Here is a 20,463-nt window from a genome sequence, read left to right on the forward strand (position 1 = left end):
TGTCCTATTAGTATTGAGTAATGGTAAACCGAATTACAAGTTCTCTTCTGAATTTTAATATCTGAAAATAGCTGTAAGGGAAAAGGGGTAATTATTTTCCTAAAGTAAAATAACATCATCAAATTTTCATCAGTGTTTAATTTAGAAAATTTAAATCTTTATTATCAAACATAATATAAAACTTGAGCCTCATAGAGGATACAATAGGAAGCAATTACTTTATGACTTTTACTCAGACATCATAAAATTGAGCAAAATGAGCTTTTATTATACTGATTACTAATAATGCTCTAATTGGATTTAAGAAGAGTAACTTAATTTCATCAGTGATTCAAAAAATCTAAATTGCAATGGATAACTGGTATCCTTTCAAAAAGAAGAAAAGGGGGTTCTCCTTCTGATGTTGGGTTTCCATCTGTGGGGTGTGAGAGACTGTAACATGATCAGAGCATGACAAACCAGGATTTTGTCTTTTGAGAGAAAAAAGGTGGCAAAAAGGGTAGTGAAATTTAGGGCTTGAAAGGATCATAGAATTATACAGTCCAACTCCTGATTTCACACGTAAGCAAACAGATCAGTGAATTGACTTACCCAGTGTCACCCAGCTGATTAATGGCAGACTGTGGCCTGACAGTGGGGCTTTTGTGTTCTTCCTGATTCTCTCTTCCCTATCATGTGTTCTTTCTAGACTCTCCTGCCCTTCATAATAGTCACATTCTCTATTAATATAATTGAACATTACAGGTATTTGGCTGTTTTGCAAGTATCTGAATTTTGTATTTTTCTGCAGCATTCTCAGATAATAATAGCATGATACAATATTTTCTTCTAACATTCACTCATGTAAAATATGCATCCTCCATGTCAATATATGGCTATATCATGATGGAAGATTACTGGCCGTGTAGGAGTTTAGGAAATGTAAAACTGTTTGTACTTAATAATGTTTGGATTCATGATTTATGTAATATGGCCTACTACTTGTAGGTTTTCAGATTTAATACACAGGTAGCAAGATAACATGAAAACACAAGTCAAATTTCATACATAAGAAAAATCAAGCCTAAATTGCCCAATATTTTTAAAAGAGTGAGCTATGGCTTTTCACCCTTTTCTTACATAATTCCTTTAAAGTGTTCTCAGGAAGGTGATTTTTAAGTAGCTACACCCTAGCTCAAGGTAAATGATGACTTGTGAAAATCCTAAAGGTTTTGTAGGCAGTGTGGTCTTATAGGGCAACCCTTACTCTATTCCCACTGCTATGGACTATCTGATTAAACATTGCATGTCACCACCTTGATGAGAAGAGTCTTCCCTCACTTAATCTAATTCAATTCTATGACTTTTGGATCCTTGGGACTAATTTTGGTGTGTGTTAAGAGCTGGGAAGGGTGGAGGAGGTGATGTATCAAATTGAGTATCAGACACAGTAGATGTGGCATTGCATACAATGAATATTTATTCAGTGAATAGATTTAAAGGAATTCATTTCTTGAGAACCAGAGCTCTTTCCGATGTGTGTATCTGTTGCCATTTGTGCCTGAAATTGGTCAGGATGAAGACTAAGCTGAAGCAGTTATATAGCAAGGAGACCCAGCAGCTCAGTGGCTTAAAAAACAAAGAAGTTCATTTCTGCTCATATTGGGGCTGTAAAAGCCCCAATATGAGTGGCCTAGGCCAGCAGGACAGTTTCACTTCACACGGTCTTCAGGGACTTGTATTTCATTTTGTTGATTTGCTATCCTTGGTGCAGTGGTTCTCAAACTCTTTGGTTTCAGGACCCCTTTACACTTGTAACAATCATACAGGCTTTTAAAGAGCTGTTGTTTTGTTTGGGCTTTTTTTAGTCATATCTATCAGTATTTATAATATTAGAAATTAAAACAAATTTAAAAACATGTATTAATTTATTTAAAAACAACAAGAATCAATCATTACATGGTAACATAAATAACATTTTAAGAAAAAAATATTTTCTAAAACAAAAATTACAGATTTTCATAGTCCTCTCTAATATATGGTTTAGTAGAAGAGACACGATTCTCATTTCTCCTTCTATGTTCAGTCTGTTACAATGTGGGGTTTTTTTGGTTGAAGTATATGAAGAAAGTCTGGGCCTCACAAAGATATATAGTTGAAAAAGGCAGAAATATCTAATTACGGCTTTCCAAAAAACCTGTCGATCTTCTTCTTTAATACTACACCAAAGCTTGACAAGAAATCATTTTTTTAATGCTGACAAGCTTTTTGTACGGGCTTACATCAGCATCCATTGAGCTATCTTTCCCCTGTGCCCATGCATGATTATTTAACATTAGGAATCGGTCATTTGGAAACTATTGGTTCACTGAGTTATACAGATCTTTCTAATGTGGACACATGTCATTAGAAATATCAAAAACATATGTTTTAATATTTTCACTGATATTCTCAGAAAAATTTTAACTAATGGGAAGCCATTAGTTGCATAGTAGCCTATAAGTAGTTTCCAAAATACTAATATTTGCTTAAAAGTTTGAATTATATCGTTGGTAACGAATACTATCATTTGATTTTCCTTAAGTGACAGGCTCACTTTGTTTATTTTCAAGAAAATGCCTACAAATACTCAATTCGGAATAACAAGCCTTTGTGATTTTAAAAAAAAGAAAGGCCAAATTTTCTCTCAAATTACATCCTTTTAAATTCATTGTTTAGTTTTTTCCTATTTTCCCTATTATTGCTTCTCGCTGTCCTAAATCAATGTTAAAGATAGGAATCAGACGACCTTTCTCTACATGGCAATGACCCTTTCGTTCCTCGTTTTCCATTCCTGATGGGGCTGCTAGCCTCTAGGAGGTTGTGTGGCTCCAGTAGCCACATGAATTCTTGTGAGGAACACAGAAAACTCTTTAGACAGACTTGTTGTGTTAGTCGCCAATTGGAATAATAGTACACAGCCCAACTCCTTGGAGTAATTCATGTTTTTCCAGATCTGCAAAGACCACCTAAATATGGGAAGGTATAATCTAGAAATATGGTACAGTTAATGCTGAAACCTCAACCTGTGGAGTATGGGAGTTGATGAATAAATGCCCAAGTCCCCCTGTTCTGTGTTTGGACAGTTAGAGCTACGAGCTACATAACTCTGCAGAGGTCCCCAGTAAAACTGAGATGCAGTTGCCTATATCAGTAACCAGCTCATTCCCAAAAGCCATATTAGACTTTCTCCCTCATCTGTCTCACTTTCTCAATTTCTCACGTTCTGTTTCTTTGGATCACCTCTCAAATAAGTAGCCTGTACCCATGTCCTCATATCAGGGTCTGCTCCCACAGAATCCCGACTAAGCGCATGCCAACCTCTCATTAAAAATAATTAGATTTATTTGAATGTTCATTACTAGAAAAAAAATTGTAATGGAAAGCCATACACAAATGCCTTTACATATGGGTCTAATTAATTTTTTTTTTTTTTTTTTTTTTTTTTTACAATAAATACTGGGTCAAAGGATAAGCAGATTAAGACCAAATTACTCTTTAGAGAGTTTATTTAAATTTGCGGAGTGTTGATTTCCCTATACACTGCTGACCTCTGTGTACTAATCTCTTTAAATCTCTTTCCAGATGTGGGTAAAAAAAATTCTGTCTAGTTTTAACCTGGAATTTTTACATATGTTTCAGTCACGTATTTTTGTTTAGTGTGTTTCCTGTTTGTATCTTCTCCCCATTTTTCTTGTTGGATATTTAAATATTTTAATAAATTTTTGTGAGATCTTTACATATTAGAAATATTTATCCTTTGTAATAAGTTATAAATCATTTCTTTAAATTATCTTTTGACTAAGTGTGTACTTCTAAATAGCCACTCTCATTGGCTTCATTCCCAAATTTTACACAGGCCCCTGTATGTGTGTAGGTCTCTCTCTCCCTGTGTTAACATTCTCACCATTTCCCCCTCCTTCTAGGTCTTTCCACTTCATTTTCTGTCATTTTCTGTTTCCTTCCTCTGGTTCCTTTATCCCTAATTTCTGTTCTAAACATGGAATTAATTGATCGCTCCATTTTGCTTTGCAATGATTCTCACTGGGCATGCAGAAAAATCCACATCTGAATCAATGTGAGATGGCTTTTTAAGCTTCCTGTTACTCAGACCCTTGAGAATCACAGCCACAGTTACTGTGCAGTGTGTGTGGAGTCCCTCAGCTAAGCAGAGGTAAAAAAAAGTTGAGAACCACTGACTGGAAGGTTTTAGAAGGCATGGAAATGGCACTCACATTCTCTTCTCTTTGTTTCTATGATTAAACCCTCATGGAGATCTTTGACCCCAGGGCCTATCTCCACAGAACTCTTTCTATTTATGTATGCTCGGCAGCTCTGCAAATTACTTTCTAAATTGATTGTCGAATACGCTTAAGGCACATGCTTGACCAGGTCAAGAGGACTAGCATCTTTTTTTAAAGCTTGATCAATAAGAAAGGCTGGGCTATCTTTATATAATGCCACGGGGTCAAGTCCAAATTACATTTGCACATCCTGAGAGCTTTCCAAGCTCATACAAATGCCAGTGGCCTCTAGGGAGGGGGGATCACTCTGCTTCGTAGATTTATAGTCACATATCTACTGACCCCGGAAAGGAAGAAAGGATACCTCTTACATTCTGGGGAGGGTCTCTAGAGTGCTTACCACTGACCAGCAGCATCTTCAGGCAGAGAGACTTCTGGCTTCGTTCTTTTCACCCCAAACACAATTTATCAGTTTTTAAACTCACAAAGCATGAAATATTTCTTTGTATTCTGAGCTATTTTGCAATGTGTATTAAATTTAAAAGGTAGGTTATCATTTTGAATAGATTTAATTTATATTAATTTATGTAAATAATACAGTTGAATATCCCTAAAAAGAATTTACAATGTTTATATAACATTATTAATATAGATATTAACATTCAAAAATTACACATAAAGGAAAAATAAGCAAAGATATTAGGAGACAGTCACAGTAGTCGTGACTGAGCTTTAGGATTAAATCTCAGCTTCCCAAGACCAAGGTAAAAAGATAGTGTGGTAATAATTCTCCTATGGTAAGAGGCAACATACTAAGAATTCACAGAAAGGAAGTATTTTTCTCATTGGAGTTCATTTTAAAAAAATATTATGTGGAACTTATACATGCAACTTAAGATAACCTAGTGGTAAGCTTTCCAACATATATTTATTGCAGACATGGACACATTTTTCTTATGTTTATTTCTTAAAATAAATCTTTAACATAAGCCAGAAGTATAAAGTTTAAGTATAACTCAGTGGAAGTGTAGTTTCAGTGAAAGTAGTTTCAGAGTAGTTCAGGGATCTAGCTTTCTAGCATTTTAAAGCATAATTCCTGGACTGTTATTGTCTCAGCTGGGCTTTCTGAAAGCCATATAGGAGTTTGAATGGAAACAGCGAAAGATGAAATTTTGCCTCTAAGATGCTGACTTCCATCAGGTAAAGACCCATATGACTTTCATGTCTTTGATGAGGCAACAAAACATCTTTAATTCTTTATATGATTCATATTCTTTTGTTAAATTAAAATAGTTATTCAAAGAAACTACTATTCATTCAACAGTAGGAATCTACTGACTCTTGAAAAAAAGCATGTAGGTGTTTGTATGTATTTCTATTTCTGTTTAATCATTTAACACTTACCTGGTTAACTGAGCATTCTTCTCTCTGGTCTTTTGCTCCAAATGCTATTATTTCTTTAACTCACAGTAATGCAATAAGCATCAGTGTTCTGAGGTAGCCCGGTTGCCTTGATTTTTTTAAAGACTTTTAAAAGCAGTTTTATATTCACAGCAAAATTGAGGGAAAAGTACAGAGATTTTCCACATATTACCCACCTTCAGACATGCATATAGTTTCCCCATTATTGAATCCCCCACCAGGTGGTGCATTTGTTATAACAAATGAACCTACATCAACATATCATTTACATTATTACATTAAGGTTCACTCTTAGTGTCATAAATCCTATGGGCTTGGACAAAGCCTTCTTGATTTTTGGTGATTGATCCATCATCATGATAGGTGGCAAGGAAACTGAAAGGTAGATTTTTTTAAAAGTATGTCGAATGGAACTTTAAATAAAATAAGACCGAACCTATCTTACTCTAGATGGTAAAGTGAAATGATCAGAACTGATCTATTTTTGTTAGTTTTGTTCATGGTGAAATCTTCACAGAACAGCTGATAAAAGAAGAATCTTTGATTAAAGAGCCGATTTACTGACACTTAAAAGTCTTCTCCAGTTTTCTCCTTTAAAAAAATCATAGAATAAATAGCACACAAATATTCTGCATATGGTCAAAATGCAAATGAAGGCACAGGGTCACCCCCCGCAGGACGTGTGACCTCCATCCTGCTGCTAGGTTGGGTTTGCTCAGAGTAAGAGCCACAGAAGCCTCCCACAGGACTTTGTTATGGATGGATGTGCTTGTTGCCGAGTTGTGTCTCAAGTGAGGTGTCTGGGAGCAGATGTGCATGATATAATGAAATATCCCATTATATATGGTGGTTTAGATGGAGTGTTCTAGAAGTCATTTCTAATCCATGGGTAACCATAAGCTATTTTATGGTCTGTCTTTGTCTTGTTCAGATATTTTATAAGTCTTCTTAAGTTGAAATTATTTGCTGTATAGTTGAATAGCTGTTAAGTACCATTTATGAAGCATTGTTTTATGATGCCGTGTTATCCAGCTTGGGCTGCCGTAACAAACTACCATAGACTGGGTGGCTGAAACAACAGAAATTTATTTCGCTCAGTTCTGGAGGTTAGAAATTCTAGATCAAGGTCCCGCAGTGTTCAGTATCTGACGAGAGCTCTCTTCCTGCATTGCCTCTCTTCCGGATAGGCCGATTTCTCACTGCAGTCCTCACGTGGCCTTCCCTCAGAGCCTGTCAAGAGAAAGAGAACTTTCTCACTGCCTCCTCTTATAAGGCCACCTATCAATCCTGTCAGTGTAGGGCCACAGCCTTATGACCTCATTTAACCTTACATCCTCTAGGCCTTATTTCCAAATACAGTCGCATCGAGTATTTAGGGCTCCAATATATGAAAATTTAGGGGAACACAATTCATAGCAGATGCCAAAACAATGTTGATATTTCTGTTGACCAAGAAAAAAGCAGGGAGTAAGCCTAAGGGATCTTGTCACTGATTGATGACCGTGGAGCTCTTTAACAGTGAGAGGCACTGTTACCCATCTGAACATGTGAGTTCTTTTACATACTAAAGATTTAGAGGTCCTTTCTAACCCTAACATTAAATTTTTTAATGTAATACCTATTTTTACGTAACCAATTCCAAATGCCCTTGATGTTTTTCTTTCATTACCTATTCTTTGTGTACCCAGGGTACCTCAGGGAAAGTATAGTAAAAGAATGTGGCTAGCCTGGGTTTGAATTCCAGCTTTTGTACTTACCATCTGGGGAGTCTTCAATTAATTAGGGTACCTCTTTGAGATTGCTATTTGTCTGCAAAATAATTAATGATACTTACCTTGGTGCATATATTAGTGAGAATACAGACTGTGGTACTGTATGTATGTTTTTAAAAACAACAATACAGTAGCTTAGATATGAGAGAAATGATAGGAATTTATCACATACAAATAATCCAGGGAATAGAGACCAGGGCTAGCAGGAGACTTCTGACAACTCCCTCGGCAGAAATTTTGATCTCAGGGTCAAAAGTGTCTGCTCCAGTTCTCATTATCTCCTTCTGATGGGACTGAAGAAAGGGTGAGGAGAACTCATTCTCTATAACTTTTAGGGATACCACCCCAAAGTGGAACAGGTAAATGCAGCCCATATTCCTTCCACTAGCACTTGAATGTGTGGCTTTTTCAAATAGGAAGATTGATTCAGAAGCATTGTCTCTAGCTAAATACTATTTTACTAGCAATTTCTGCCTCAAATGGTTATTGTAAATGTTAGAAATCATTAGTTTATTGTTGATTAATTTATTCATTAATATTTATTAATGAAAATAATAGCAAAGTGCCTAACAAGGTGCCTTATACATGGTAAATACCTGGCACCTTACTACTCAGCATGGACCAAGGTCCAACAGCATCAGCATCACCTCAAAGCTTGTTAAAAATACAGAATCTCAGCCCCAAGCCACTGAATCAGAACCTGCGTTTTAATAGTCTGGGAAGTTCTGTGCCAGCATGTTTATGGCATCTGCTGAGATATGTTAGCTTGAGCACTTCCAATGTTGTGAGAATTAAGTGAGATAATATGTAATAAATACATAAAAATCTGTAAAGTGCTGCATAACATTATTTCAGTGTACATGTATAAGGAGGAATAAAGTGAATCCTAAGTTATGAGAACGAAAAGATTTGAGAATCATTAGGTTTTTAGATTATGCAACCTTGATAATATTCCTTGATTTTGTAATGTCGTGTGAAAAAAGACTCATCTATTTCCAGAAAAATGAGCTTAAATTGCCATGCACTGTCCTAGTTACAGAGCTTTACTGTTAATTTATAGGAAGTTGCTAGGCCTACTCTTCTAAACGGAGGGTTTTCAGTATATTTTTTTCATCACCATAGTTCTTTTCTGACATCTAAATATTTCAGCTTTTTATGTTCTTAATTATGTTACTATCCTTTAACTTGTGTGATGAATATACAGACTTTTGACATGAACAGAGAAATCTAAAAATGGTACCTAGGAAAATGGGGAAAAAAATGAACTAAAAAAATGATATTGAAGGCAAGAACCTGTCATAAACATCTCTTATCCTACTTCTTTTCCAAAACATGTAAAATATGTTTCTTTGTCCATTTTTTCCAGACCCCCTGGTTGTGGAATACAAAGCACTGCTGGTATAACTACCCCTATCAGGTAAGGAAACATTACTGTTTGGGTTTTTACACACATGGAGTATCTTCCTTAGGTCAGTTTCGTAGTTTTAGGCAGGTCTCAGCAGGTTGGGCAGCCACCTTACTTTTCGGCCCCCTGCCCCTGCTGCTGGGTGCTGGACGAAGCCTTGTAAGGAAAGTAGTTTGTGTTCTCAGTGAAATTCAGAATCAAAACTCAAGTGCTGTAGCAGATGGATAAGTATGGAAGGTGCATTTGCTGGAGAGTAGGATACAATCAGTTCAACAGGAGAATGATTCCTATTTCTAAAGACCTGATAACAGCACAGGCCTGTCTCAGTAACAAGTGGGGAGAGTTCAAGTGTGGAGCTGGAGCAGGCATGCTGAGTTCGGTTCACTCTCTGGCTTAGGAGCAGCCTCTAGAAATGTAAATCAAACCATTTCCTTGAGCACAGAAAAATGTGCTTGTACGATTACACATAGATTAAAAATAAATAAATAAATGAGATTAAAATCATATCCCAGAAAGGGAACATTTCAGATTTCTGCCCACTGACATTCCTTTGCTTCTGTCCATCAATTCAGTAATATTAGCATGTGCTGTGGTCCCTAGATCAGTTACTATTTGAATATCAAAGCTGAGACTTTTCTAGAAATACCTTGCTGAAATTTTTCTAGAATTTCTAGTTCAATTGGGATATATTCTTTAAGAGAAATATATACAACTAGGTATTTTGGTGATAAAATAAAGAGACATACATTGTGATAGGCAACTTGGATTTTTGAGTTTGATTGGGATTCTTTTGGATTGTCTTTTTAGAGGCATTTGGTCTTTTTGGTGTGCATAAGGTTAATGGTGAGCAGGCATGCTCTCTGTCTTCTCTGTTACACCCAGTGTGGCACCAAGGGTGAGGATGGGCGCCGTGGATGGGGACTAGCGTTGGCTGATCCTTGGGCATCCTTGGGCAAGTTCAAGCAAGACATGTTGAAATGGAATTCCAGTTTGCATTTCCATCTCTTTCATGTAGTTTATTCAGATTAGAAAATAACAAAAGTCAGCAACATGACATGGTTAGAGAGAGCTGAGTATCCGGGGCTGTTTGGCAGCCACTGAAGCAACACTGAAAGCCAGTCACTATTGAACATCATTGTAATGCTCAGACCCAACCGCTGTTTTACTACCTTAAATACTTGGAATATTGCCATTTATAGCTCTCTTCGTGTCTCGTCGTGGTAAAATTACAAGTAGAACAATTACTGAGTGGAAAAAATCCACAAAAATCTAGAATTCTATTTCTAAAAATACATCAAAGCCTTCTAGAAATCTTAACTCAAATGTTGGTGTGGCAGCTGCTCTCATACACTGCATTTGTGAGGGAAGTTCTGTCATGTGAATGACTGAGACAAATACTGTATGAAATGAAATATCCACTCTTCTTCATAACTATAATGGAGTCTGAAATAACTTTCACATTTATGGCTGAGAAATTGCTTATTTCTGAGAAAATTATTTGCTAGGGGCAGTGGCTCAAAATGTAGTTAGACTGATTTACAGACAGAACTGGAGATTCAACATAAAAATCTGAGGATCTGGTAGATATAGTTATGTTTAAAAATAGGAGGCATCATTAGTATAGAACTAAAGATACCATATGTAAAGACTCAGATCAAGATTATCTTCTACTGATAAGACGTCATTACTTATTAATGAATAATTGACATATAACTCCCAAAATTGAGGACCAGCTCATGCTCTCTCATGGGAACAATGGTCATTCTTGATACACTTCATATACTAAAAAAAAAAAAAAATTAGCTACTTTCTTTTTGTGTATGGTGGGGGAAATGTAATTATGCATGTAATTACAGCGCTTTGTGAGTAACTATACCTACATAAATACATAGGATGCAGTTCAGAGTCAGTCTCAAGCCTTAAGAGCACTTTTAAAGATGGGGTATGAAACAGACGTATGTCTTTAGTACATATATTAAATAATTGAATGATTTTTAGATGAAAGAGTAGTGGTCTATTTCAAATTTATTAAAGATACACTGCTCCTTGTGTATGAGGGTATATATTATATCACTTACTACATAGGTAACGATTTATACATATATGTGTACATATTTTAAGTTTAAAATAATGTAAAATTGTCTTCAGTTGGCCCTTGTACAGCTTGTCCTAAAGAGCACAAGTGGGGAATGAGAAGCACTAGCATGGCGATCACAGAGCCTCACTCTCTGTGGGTCCTGGGATCAGCCTCTCAGCCTGAATTAACTGACAGCAATTTCCTGTAATTATACAATCTAGAAAACGATAGTACTGATTTTATAGGATTTTTATGAGAGTCAAAGAGATTAACATATGCGTAAGCTTTGTCAACTGCAAAGCACTCCAAGAATATGGTACTTATTCTAATATGACACTCTCTTATGAACTCTACTGTTTCTACATGTGCTTTCACTTGTCCTCGTAGTCCACTGTGACATTTTCCCAGGTGGTGATACAAGAAGTAAGTGAATCTTATTAAAACTGAAATTTAATCTTAGCTCCAAGGGTCCTGAAGCCAGCTCCATTTTCTAGACTTCACTGCTACCATGCGTCTGACCTGAGTTCCCATCTCTCATTGCTAACATCTTCAAATTTAAAAGGACAATTCAGTGGAAAATACATTCTCTCCAGGATGCTGAGCTTGATAAACACATTGATGCTCAGAGCTTAGGGTTGATGATGGGGGAGTATCCTGTCCCCTTATGTGTTCTATTACCACAGATCAGTGAGTGGGACAAGAGTTTTCCTTGATGCCCATGCATAAAGTTGGTAGGATTGATAGTTAAGTGAGTACCAGCTTCTCATGAAAGTCATTTGTTATGCTCCTATTGATTTACAAAGCATTTAAATTTTCATTATATTTACCACGTTTACTGTTACCTTGTGTGTAGCGGTGCAGATATGTTTATGTGAAGAGCTTCAACGGTCTTTCATTCATTCTGATAAAGCAAGACATTTCATTGCAATTCAATAAAAAAAAATAAAAACAACTCATTGGAAATGGTTTTTGAAAACACTATTTTGTTTTGATGAATTTATGTGCAGAATAAATATTCCTGACTTCTGTTTCTCTGAACCTCTCCCCATTCCTGGATCTTTGAGGCAGATAGAGCAGGTATCACCTCCACTTTACAAATAAATAAACTAAGGCCTGCTAAGCTGTGGAGGTGGGATTTGATCTCAGATTTCCTGGCTGATTGCCTAGCCCGGTATCTCTTGGCAGCTTCCCTGTCCCTCTGATCTTTTAAAAATATTTTTGAATCATCTTTTTTATATATATATTTGCATTGTACTGAAAGAAAGCTCTGATTAATGCAGAATTTGAAACTATTCCTCAGTGACTCATGTCATACTCCAGTTTCTATCACCTACCTCCCTTGTCCCTGCACTGTGGAATCTCACAGCAGTTATCCAGGGTTATTCTTTTTGTGTGTGTGTTAGAATTTTTTTCTGGTTGCCTAAGGAATCTTGCAGATACTATGTCAGAGAACCATAAATGCTATTGTTAAAATGAATAGTGCATTTGGTACCAAGTGTTCATACTGACTGACCCTCTTTTGGTTGGAGATGAAACAAACTAATGCCATCAAGCTGAGGATTAGAGGCATCCTTCAAAGACCCCTTACACACAGAAAATGGGGCTGGAATTTGTGGAGGCATGAGATCATGCCACTTTTCAGCACTGAGCTTGAGATATTTGGGGCACCAATTGGGTTTCCTATTAACTATTAATCTTTCCTTTTTTCCTTTGATCCTCAGCCACTCACCGCTGACCTTCACTACTATTATATTCTGGAGCTGTCGTTTTATTGGTCTTTAATGTTTTCCCAGTTCACTGATATCAAAAGAAAGGTAAGTGTGGTTATTATTATAAAGTGCTTGCAGACATGCATCTTTAATGGCTCCTGGAAGATGGGTATAGAGTCTCCAAGGCGCTTGCCTTTATTCTCCCAGCAGTACTAGGTTAGTACTGCTTTCTGCTTTAGTACATAAAGTTCTGTATTTTTGTTTGCACTGTTTTGTATTATGTTTCCATTGTCTCTTAACTCTTCCCTAGTGTTCTTATCTCCATGAAAATATATAGCAGTGAATCCCAACAGCAGTAATTTCTTCTCAGTCTGATTCAGAAGTCCCTTCATTCTCTAAATTAAATTAAAAAGAAAGATTTTATTTGTAGCTCCTGGGAGAGAGTAAGATCTCAGCATTCTAGCCCTCCAGAATGAATTTCCCCTCAATATAAGGGCTATCTAGCATTAAAATATGTCACGAAAATACATTCCTAAATGAACCGTGATCTGATTTTCACGCCTACCCTCCGCTAGCGTAGTTTTGCGGAAGGCACCTTGACCTCCTAAATGTTAAACCCACTCATTCTAGTTCTCATCCTACCAGCTTCTGGGCAGAGTTGGCACTTTTAGCTATTCACTGCTTATTTCTTTCCACGATGCCATTTTCTCCAGGTTTCCATATTTAGATAGTTCCTTCAAAGTCGCACTTGCTGGCCTTCATCTCAGGGCCCCACGTTCTGCATATTTGTGTACTCCAGCGTCTGGTCCTGAATTAGAGATTGCCATCTCCCTGGATGATCGAGTTTATACCTTCCAGCACTTCCAAACATAACTAGTGTGCTGATTACTCTCAAATGTTTCTCTTCTGCCCAAGACCCTCTCTGATCCATACTTTCACAAATCTAGTCATAAATAATACACTTAAGTTCCTCTTACTTATTTTATCATTTAATCCTCAGCACACTCTAAGATCACTTATTATTTATCCTCACTTTATGAAAGAGGAAACTGAGCCTCCTATACAAAGTGTTCCCAACCAAAGACATCCTTCTCCTTTAGTCTTGTTCTTCCTCCAATCATCCTTGTAACCAACAGTCATAAAAGCTGGTAGTTTTCCTTTTCTCGCCTCTTTGCCTCTCCTTGCACCTTCTTCCTAAGTATCGCTGACATATTTAATTTGAGTCCTCTCTTCTTTTGCCTACCGTATTACAATAGCCTCCTAAATTGTCTTCCTATCTAAATAATCATTCTTGTCTACCTGCTACCTAAGAATTATGTTTCTAAAATCTTCAAGACAAAGCCAAACTATTTGGAGTGATATTCAGGGTTGTAAAGAACATGATTCAAACCCACTTCTCCAGCCTTATCACCCTCACCCATCTCTCCCCCTTTTGGCACATGTCTTGGCTTCAAATACCTTCTAGCTTTTGTCTAAACACATTAAGTTTTTCCATGCATCTTATTATTTGTTTACAAGACTCTGCCTGTAGCTAGAATATACCCTATTCCACCCTCCTTCCAGAGCAGACCTATCCCAGAAGTAACTTCCTCTTTGAAGCCTTATTCAGTGACCCACTCCTTCCTCTGTGTTTTTGACCACTCTTTCGTCTGTATTTAGTCTACAAGTGCCTGAACTTACCATGCTGTATTTTAACAGTATCGTTACCTGCCTCTCTTCCTTCACTAGACTTGGAGGGCAAAGAATAGGATATGTTCATCCTTATTTATTTATTTTTTTGATATTTTTGCTCACATCTCTTTTTTTATTACTGTATGGTTACTTATTTTTAAGTCTTTTTTTAAATTACAGTTGACATACAATATTATATTAATTTCATGTATACAACACAGTGATTAAATATTTATATAACTTATGAAGTGATCACCCTGATAAGTCTAGTACCCCTCTGACATCATACATAATTATTACAGTATTATTAACTATATCCCCCATGCTGTACTTTACATCCCCATGACAGGATATGTTCATCTTTATACCTCTCATGACTGTCAATGCAATTGCTTGAGATGGGACTTAGTAAGTTTAGACTGAATGAATAAATGAATTCATCAGAATGACTTCTGACTTACTAAGGAATATCTTCCAAGCTCCTTTGCAAACAGGACTGTACTTTATGATGAAGCACAATACTATAACATTTCTTGGTTAGACCAATAATCTGCTAAATTGCAAAGTGGTATTCAAGTGGCAGCTGGAAAACATTTAGAAGTCTATGGCCCTAGTACCTGTATCTCCTTTTCCCAGGTACACTCCTTCCACCATCCCATAGCAGTGATTTACTTGTTTGGCAAAAACTATCTATCCTGATCTGTATGGCTGAATAGCGGTAATATGGTATAAGTCGTCTGATTCTCAGAAGTGGGCAGTCCTTGTAAGGGAAAGGGATTAGGCATAGCCGATAACTCATTGACACCCATAATTTGTGGTTCCCTAACTCATTGTACCAAACACTCTGAGTCAGTTTCTGGAAAGATGTAAAGATCCTTCAGTGACAGTGTGCCAATTAGATCTCCTATGTCTTACATGAGGAGCCACGTTCATTTATGTTGTCAGTACTTGAAGTCTGATTATCTCCTGTGAGCCACACTCATTGTGTAGTTTACTTATTTATTTTTTTAATCTTTAATTGCTGTAAAAATGCAAAACATAAAATTTATCATCTTAACTGTTTTTAAGTGTACACTTCAATACCGTTACACACATTCACACGGTTGTGCAACCAGTTCCCAGAACTCTTTTCATCTTGCAAAACTGAAACTCCACACCCATTAAACAACTCTCTATTCTACCCTTCCCCCCAGCCCTTGGCAACCACAATTTTACTTTCTGTCTCTATGAATTTAACTACTCTCGTGTACCTCAAATAATTGGAATTATATCGTGTTTGTCCTTTTGTTCATCCATGTCCTCAGGTTCATCCATGTTGTAACATATGTCAAAGTTTCCTTCCTTTTTAAGGCTGAATAATATGCACTTTATTCCAGGTAGTCACATAAAACACATGTATAACAAAGAAGGTGGTTTGAGTATTCTTCCAATTTTGTAGTTGAGAAAATTGATGTACAGTAAGTTAATATAAATATTTCAAGGTTGTGCAGTGTGGGGATGAATTACAGCACAAGTTTACAAAGCAAAGGCCTACGATTCGCTCTTAAGTTCGACATATACACAGTTGTTGCATTGTCTTGCCATGCTCCTGACATTAGAGGTAATAGTAAGCTTTTTGTAGCTCTTTACCATTTTATTGGTTCCTCTTTTGCTTAGTGAGAATTAGGGGTACCATCTAGAGTCAAAGAGATGAATAAAAGCAAGACCAACTGTCTTTGATGCCCAGGAGTCTAGTCCTAGGGAGACATGGCTATACCAAAAGTCACCAAGCCCCCCTCCACTCACTTGAACTTTCTCATCACCGTGCCTTTTCAGTGAGCCAAGAGGACTCAGAATCTTCATTGTTTCAGGCCAAATGACCATTATCTTAATAATTATTATATGTGGATTATTTCTAAGGGTTGGAGTGTATCATTTTGTGTGGATTTAACATATCTAACATCAGTGTAGAAAACATCTGTAAAAAGGGCAATTTTGCAGTGAGGTTCATGGAATTGATCTCAGCCCTGTACATGTTGTCAAATTTTAGAAATTAATTATATATTTTTTCTTAGTCAATACCAGTAGTTTATTTTAGACATCTGGCACCTCTCCTTTTTCAGTTGGTGGTATAGCTGGCTTATTCTTATTTCTTGTGTGGAATGAGAATTGGCTATTGCCAGACCTTGTGTGTTACACAACACAGGTTTTAGTAAGGAAGGCCTTTTTCTCTGTTTCCATCTCTCATCAGTGAGTCGTAGTCCTTCCTTTTCTCCTTTGCATCTTACTGTCACTACAGGTCCTTGGTGGTTCCCTCCTTGTTGCTCTACCACTTAGAGGATCTGCCATTCCAGCCATCAGCTAGAATGTTCTGTCTTCAAAATACACTCCCTACCTTCTATATTGCAGCTATTAACTAAACTCTCTAAAAACAGCCTAATTATGGAATAGAAATATTTGAAGACACCCATTGACAGCACAGTATGGAAATCAACTTCTGAAGACTATTCATAGGGTTGTTAACACAAAGGTTATAAAAATATGTCTTTAGTTTCCCAATTAAGTGACAGTGAGCTTGAATGGCCACTTTCAAATATGGACCAGAGTTTATAAACTTTTAAAATCAGTACCTTAAATGAGATTTAGAAATCATTGTTTTGTGCCTTAATGGGTTCATGAGTCTTTCTAAAATGGCTTCTTTCTTCACAAACTCTTCACTTCTAAAAGTGTCCTAATATTGCCTTTTTGTTTAAGTTGTTCTGTTTCCAAATGGAATCTGGAGTTTAAAACTGAGAAGAGAACCTTTCATTCCTCTGGTGACAGAGCACATTGCCTCTCTCTTGATCATTTCCAGGGTTGTTACTTATTTGGTTAGTGAAAAGATATTAATCTTCCCAGAGAGAAAGGACTAGCCAAGATGTAGTCATTTGTTATAATGGACTTATAATTTAAATGTTCTACTATGTGCTACCAAGATATGTAAACCTTTATGAGGATTTTTTTCTTCCTTGCTTATTTTTTTATTGTTTCTTTCCTTCATTCCTCTTTACTTCCCTCCCTTCCTCTCTTCCTGTCTTTCTTCTCTCTTTTGTGAAAAGAAATTGTTATAGTATCTTATTAAAACAATAAGTATGTTATTGGTATTCAACAATGTTTGAAACATCTATTTCCCAAGGCTTAATTTTTGTTAAAATTCTGTTTTTTTAAGCACCTGTTCTGCACATCTAAATTTTCTAAGGGAGACTAGTAAATATGACTGTCAGAACAAGCAAAGTCAGAACAGCTTCCTTGTGTCTAAGCCCTATGTCCCTTTTAACCAAGCTGCTGTTTGATTTGAAGACTTGGGCCCTTGGACAGAGAGCTGGGCTCATGTACAGAGTCCTTTGCAGGAAATCATCCATGGCCAAGTTCCAAGGCCCAGCTATTGAAATCAGCTTGTTGTTCTTCTGTACTTAACCTGTTGTTCTTCTGTACTTAACCTGAGAAAAACTACACCTTATAAAATATTCCTGATAGAGAGAGGTATAGTGATTAAGTTTAGCAAGAAACGTATTGACAGACTTTTGTTTACTCTCTGATAACTTTTGCAGAGAATAACTAGTGTCCATTGCAATGACTGCTTTAGCCACTTTTGGGGGCCTGTCATGCTCCAGATCTTTCCTACCTCTTTTAGATTTACGGTGAAAGAAAATTCGTGCTTTAATCTTTGTATAAGAAAGCAAATAGTACGGCATAGAAATAATATCCATGAAATAATATCCATGAAACCATCTAGTACAATGCTTGACAAATAGAGCTTAAAACAGAAGATAATGATCAAAATTTGGTTGAATCAAAACAAAGTGTTAAAATCACAAACAAACAAAAAATCTCCAAAATTAGTGGTCACAAATTATCGTAGTATTGGTCAATTAAAATTAACAGAAATAATTAGGAAAAAGACCTAATTTAAGATTGCCAAACTTTTACTGTTCCTAGTACTTCCTACCTTATTACCATCAATTCATAAAGGAAGGGATGTTTTAACATTTTAAAGGAGAAAGGACACCTTGAGCAAGTTACTTTTCCTTTCTCTGCCTTGGTTTTCTGATCCAAAAAATGAAGTTCATACCTCATGGGAGTGGTGTCAGCACAAAGTAATACATGCTTTTAGAACAGTGCCTGCCACATAGTAAGTGTCAATAAATGTTCGCTATTACTGTAGTCTTTAATGTGGTTCACCAGATACTGCCAACTCTTTATCCTTAGGCACATGTATGAATGATTGTACTTCTCAGCCATGTCCCTTTTTATATGATTGGATGGGGCCATGTGACGGGTACGCTGTGAGCAGAACTTACTTGAATCACTTTTGGACTGGAGAATTTAATTGCTGATGTGAGACCCTCTAGACTCTATTTTCCCCTGTAGCACAGTGATTAGTAACTTTTGAGACAGAGGCTGCTCTATTAGTCTGCACCCCGAGTGACTGTGTTGAACAGAGTGCCCTTCCCCAAACCCTAGCCAAATGGAAACATGTGGTGAGTAAGAAATAAACATTCATTTTAAGCCACTGAGAATTTAAGGGTTTATTATTGCCACATAATCTATCTTATCTTGAGTAGTGCAGCTATTATTAATAATTTGACTTATTATTATTTCCTAGAACAATATTTGGATATAATTTGTCTAGATCAGCAGTTCTCAAAGTGTGGTCCACAGACACCTGGAGATCCCCGAAACCTTTCAGGAGACCTGCAAGGTCAAAACTATCTTCATAATAATACTAAGATGTCATTTGCCTTTCTCGCTGCATTGAAATTTGCACTGATGATGCAGAAGTAACAGTGGACAAAATTGCTGGCAGGGGCACCAAACTGTTATTAGCAATTATTATATTCTTTACTACCACATGCTTCCAGAAAGAGAAAAATGTCAGTTTAACCTGAGGATGCTCTTGATGAAGCAGTAAAAAGTGTTAATTTTACTAAATCTTTATTCTTAAGTATACATTTTAAAAATATTTTGTGTGATCAAATGGGAAGTAAGCATGAAGAATCTCTGCTGCATAACAACGTACAGTAGTGTTGCAAGAAAAATCACATGCAGTTAGTGTTTTGCATTGGGAGCTGAACCTAGCTGCTTCTTCCCCCGTAGAATCTCATTTTTACTTGAAATATAAAAATGACAAACTATAGTTGTCCCAAATTGTGTATTTTCTTGAAAATACATAGTGTGAGCTTGTGAAGTTGTTTCAGGAAAACAATTTATATTATTTGTTACCCATGATAAAATTCAAGCTTTCAAGCAAAAATTAGGTTTTTGGAAAACTTGTGTCCATCAGTGAGGGCTTGATAGTATCTCAATACTTTAAAACTTTTCTCATGAGATTGGTAGTGATAGTAATAAATGTGATTTTTAAAATATCATATAACAAAATATTTCATTAACTCAGTGAACCAATATTTTCCAAGGGACTAATGCATGATAGTACAAAATCATGCATGAGTGAAAGAGCCATTCAAAGGCCAAGACAGACCAAAGGATTTTATCTAACAAAACGTGAAAAGTTTATCAGTCTGGTCTTAAACTGCACACTACAACCAACTTTTAACAATCTTCCACTTCTCGAGTTTTGATACAATATCAAAGAAGAATATCCATAACCATTTGAAAAGACTAATAAGATACTTCTCAATACTTCTTCCTTTTCCAATTGTATGGTACTGAATTTTCTTTACATGATTCAAACATAATAATATTGCTAGATCGAATGTATGTATAGTTATGAGACTCCAACTTTCTTGTCTGAAGCCAGACATCAAAGGGAGTTGCAATCACATAAAACAATGCCACTTTCCTTACCATTTTTAAAAATTTTGGAAAATGTAGTTATTTTTGTCAAAAATATTTATGTCAATATATACAAGACTTTAAAATAAATTAATAAGTGTGTTTTACAAATTTTAACATTTCTCAGTTTTAATATCTAATGTGGTAAATACTGATAGATACAACCTACATAAACACTTTTTGGTGTCCTCAATAATTTTTAAGAATATAAAAAGGTCCCGATACTAAAACATTTGAGAACTGCTTGTCTAGATTATTTTTAAGTCTTTCTTAAGAATATGACCCCCAAGTAAGTGCCTCAGATTGTAACAGCGGGGCCTTTCTTTGCTTGAAA

At 36.3% G+C, this 20,463-nt stretch overlaps 1 protein-coding gene across 1 annotated transcript in view; it reads left to right on the plus strand.

Moving 5' to 3' along the window:
- The window catches only part of CERS6 (ceramide synthase 6), a 269,630-nt gene that overhangs the window by 185,292 nt on the left and 63,875 nt on the right, over positions 1–20,463 (plus strand). Inside the window, exons 5-6 of the mRNA XM_039855700.1 lie at positions 8,823–8,873; positions 12,660–12,752. Of these exons, the coding sequence (XP_039711634.1) occupies positions 8,823–8,873; positions 12,660–12,752 (144 nt within the window). The remainder of the gene's footprint in view (positions 1–8,822; positions 8,874–12,659; positions 12,753–20,463) is intronic.

This window comes from Pteropus medius, unplaced genomic scaffold (assembly GCF_902729225.1).
Source record: "Pteropus medius unplaced genomic scaffold, Ma_sr-lr_union100, whole genome shotgun sequence".
Classification (NCBI taxonomy): domain Eukaryota; kingdom Metazoa; phylum Chordata; class Mammalia; order Chiroptera; family Pteropodidae; genus Pteropus; species Pteropus medius.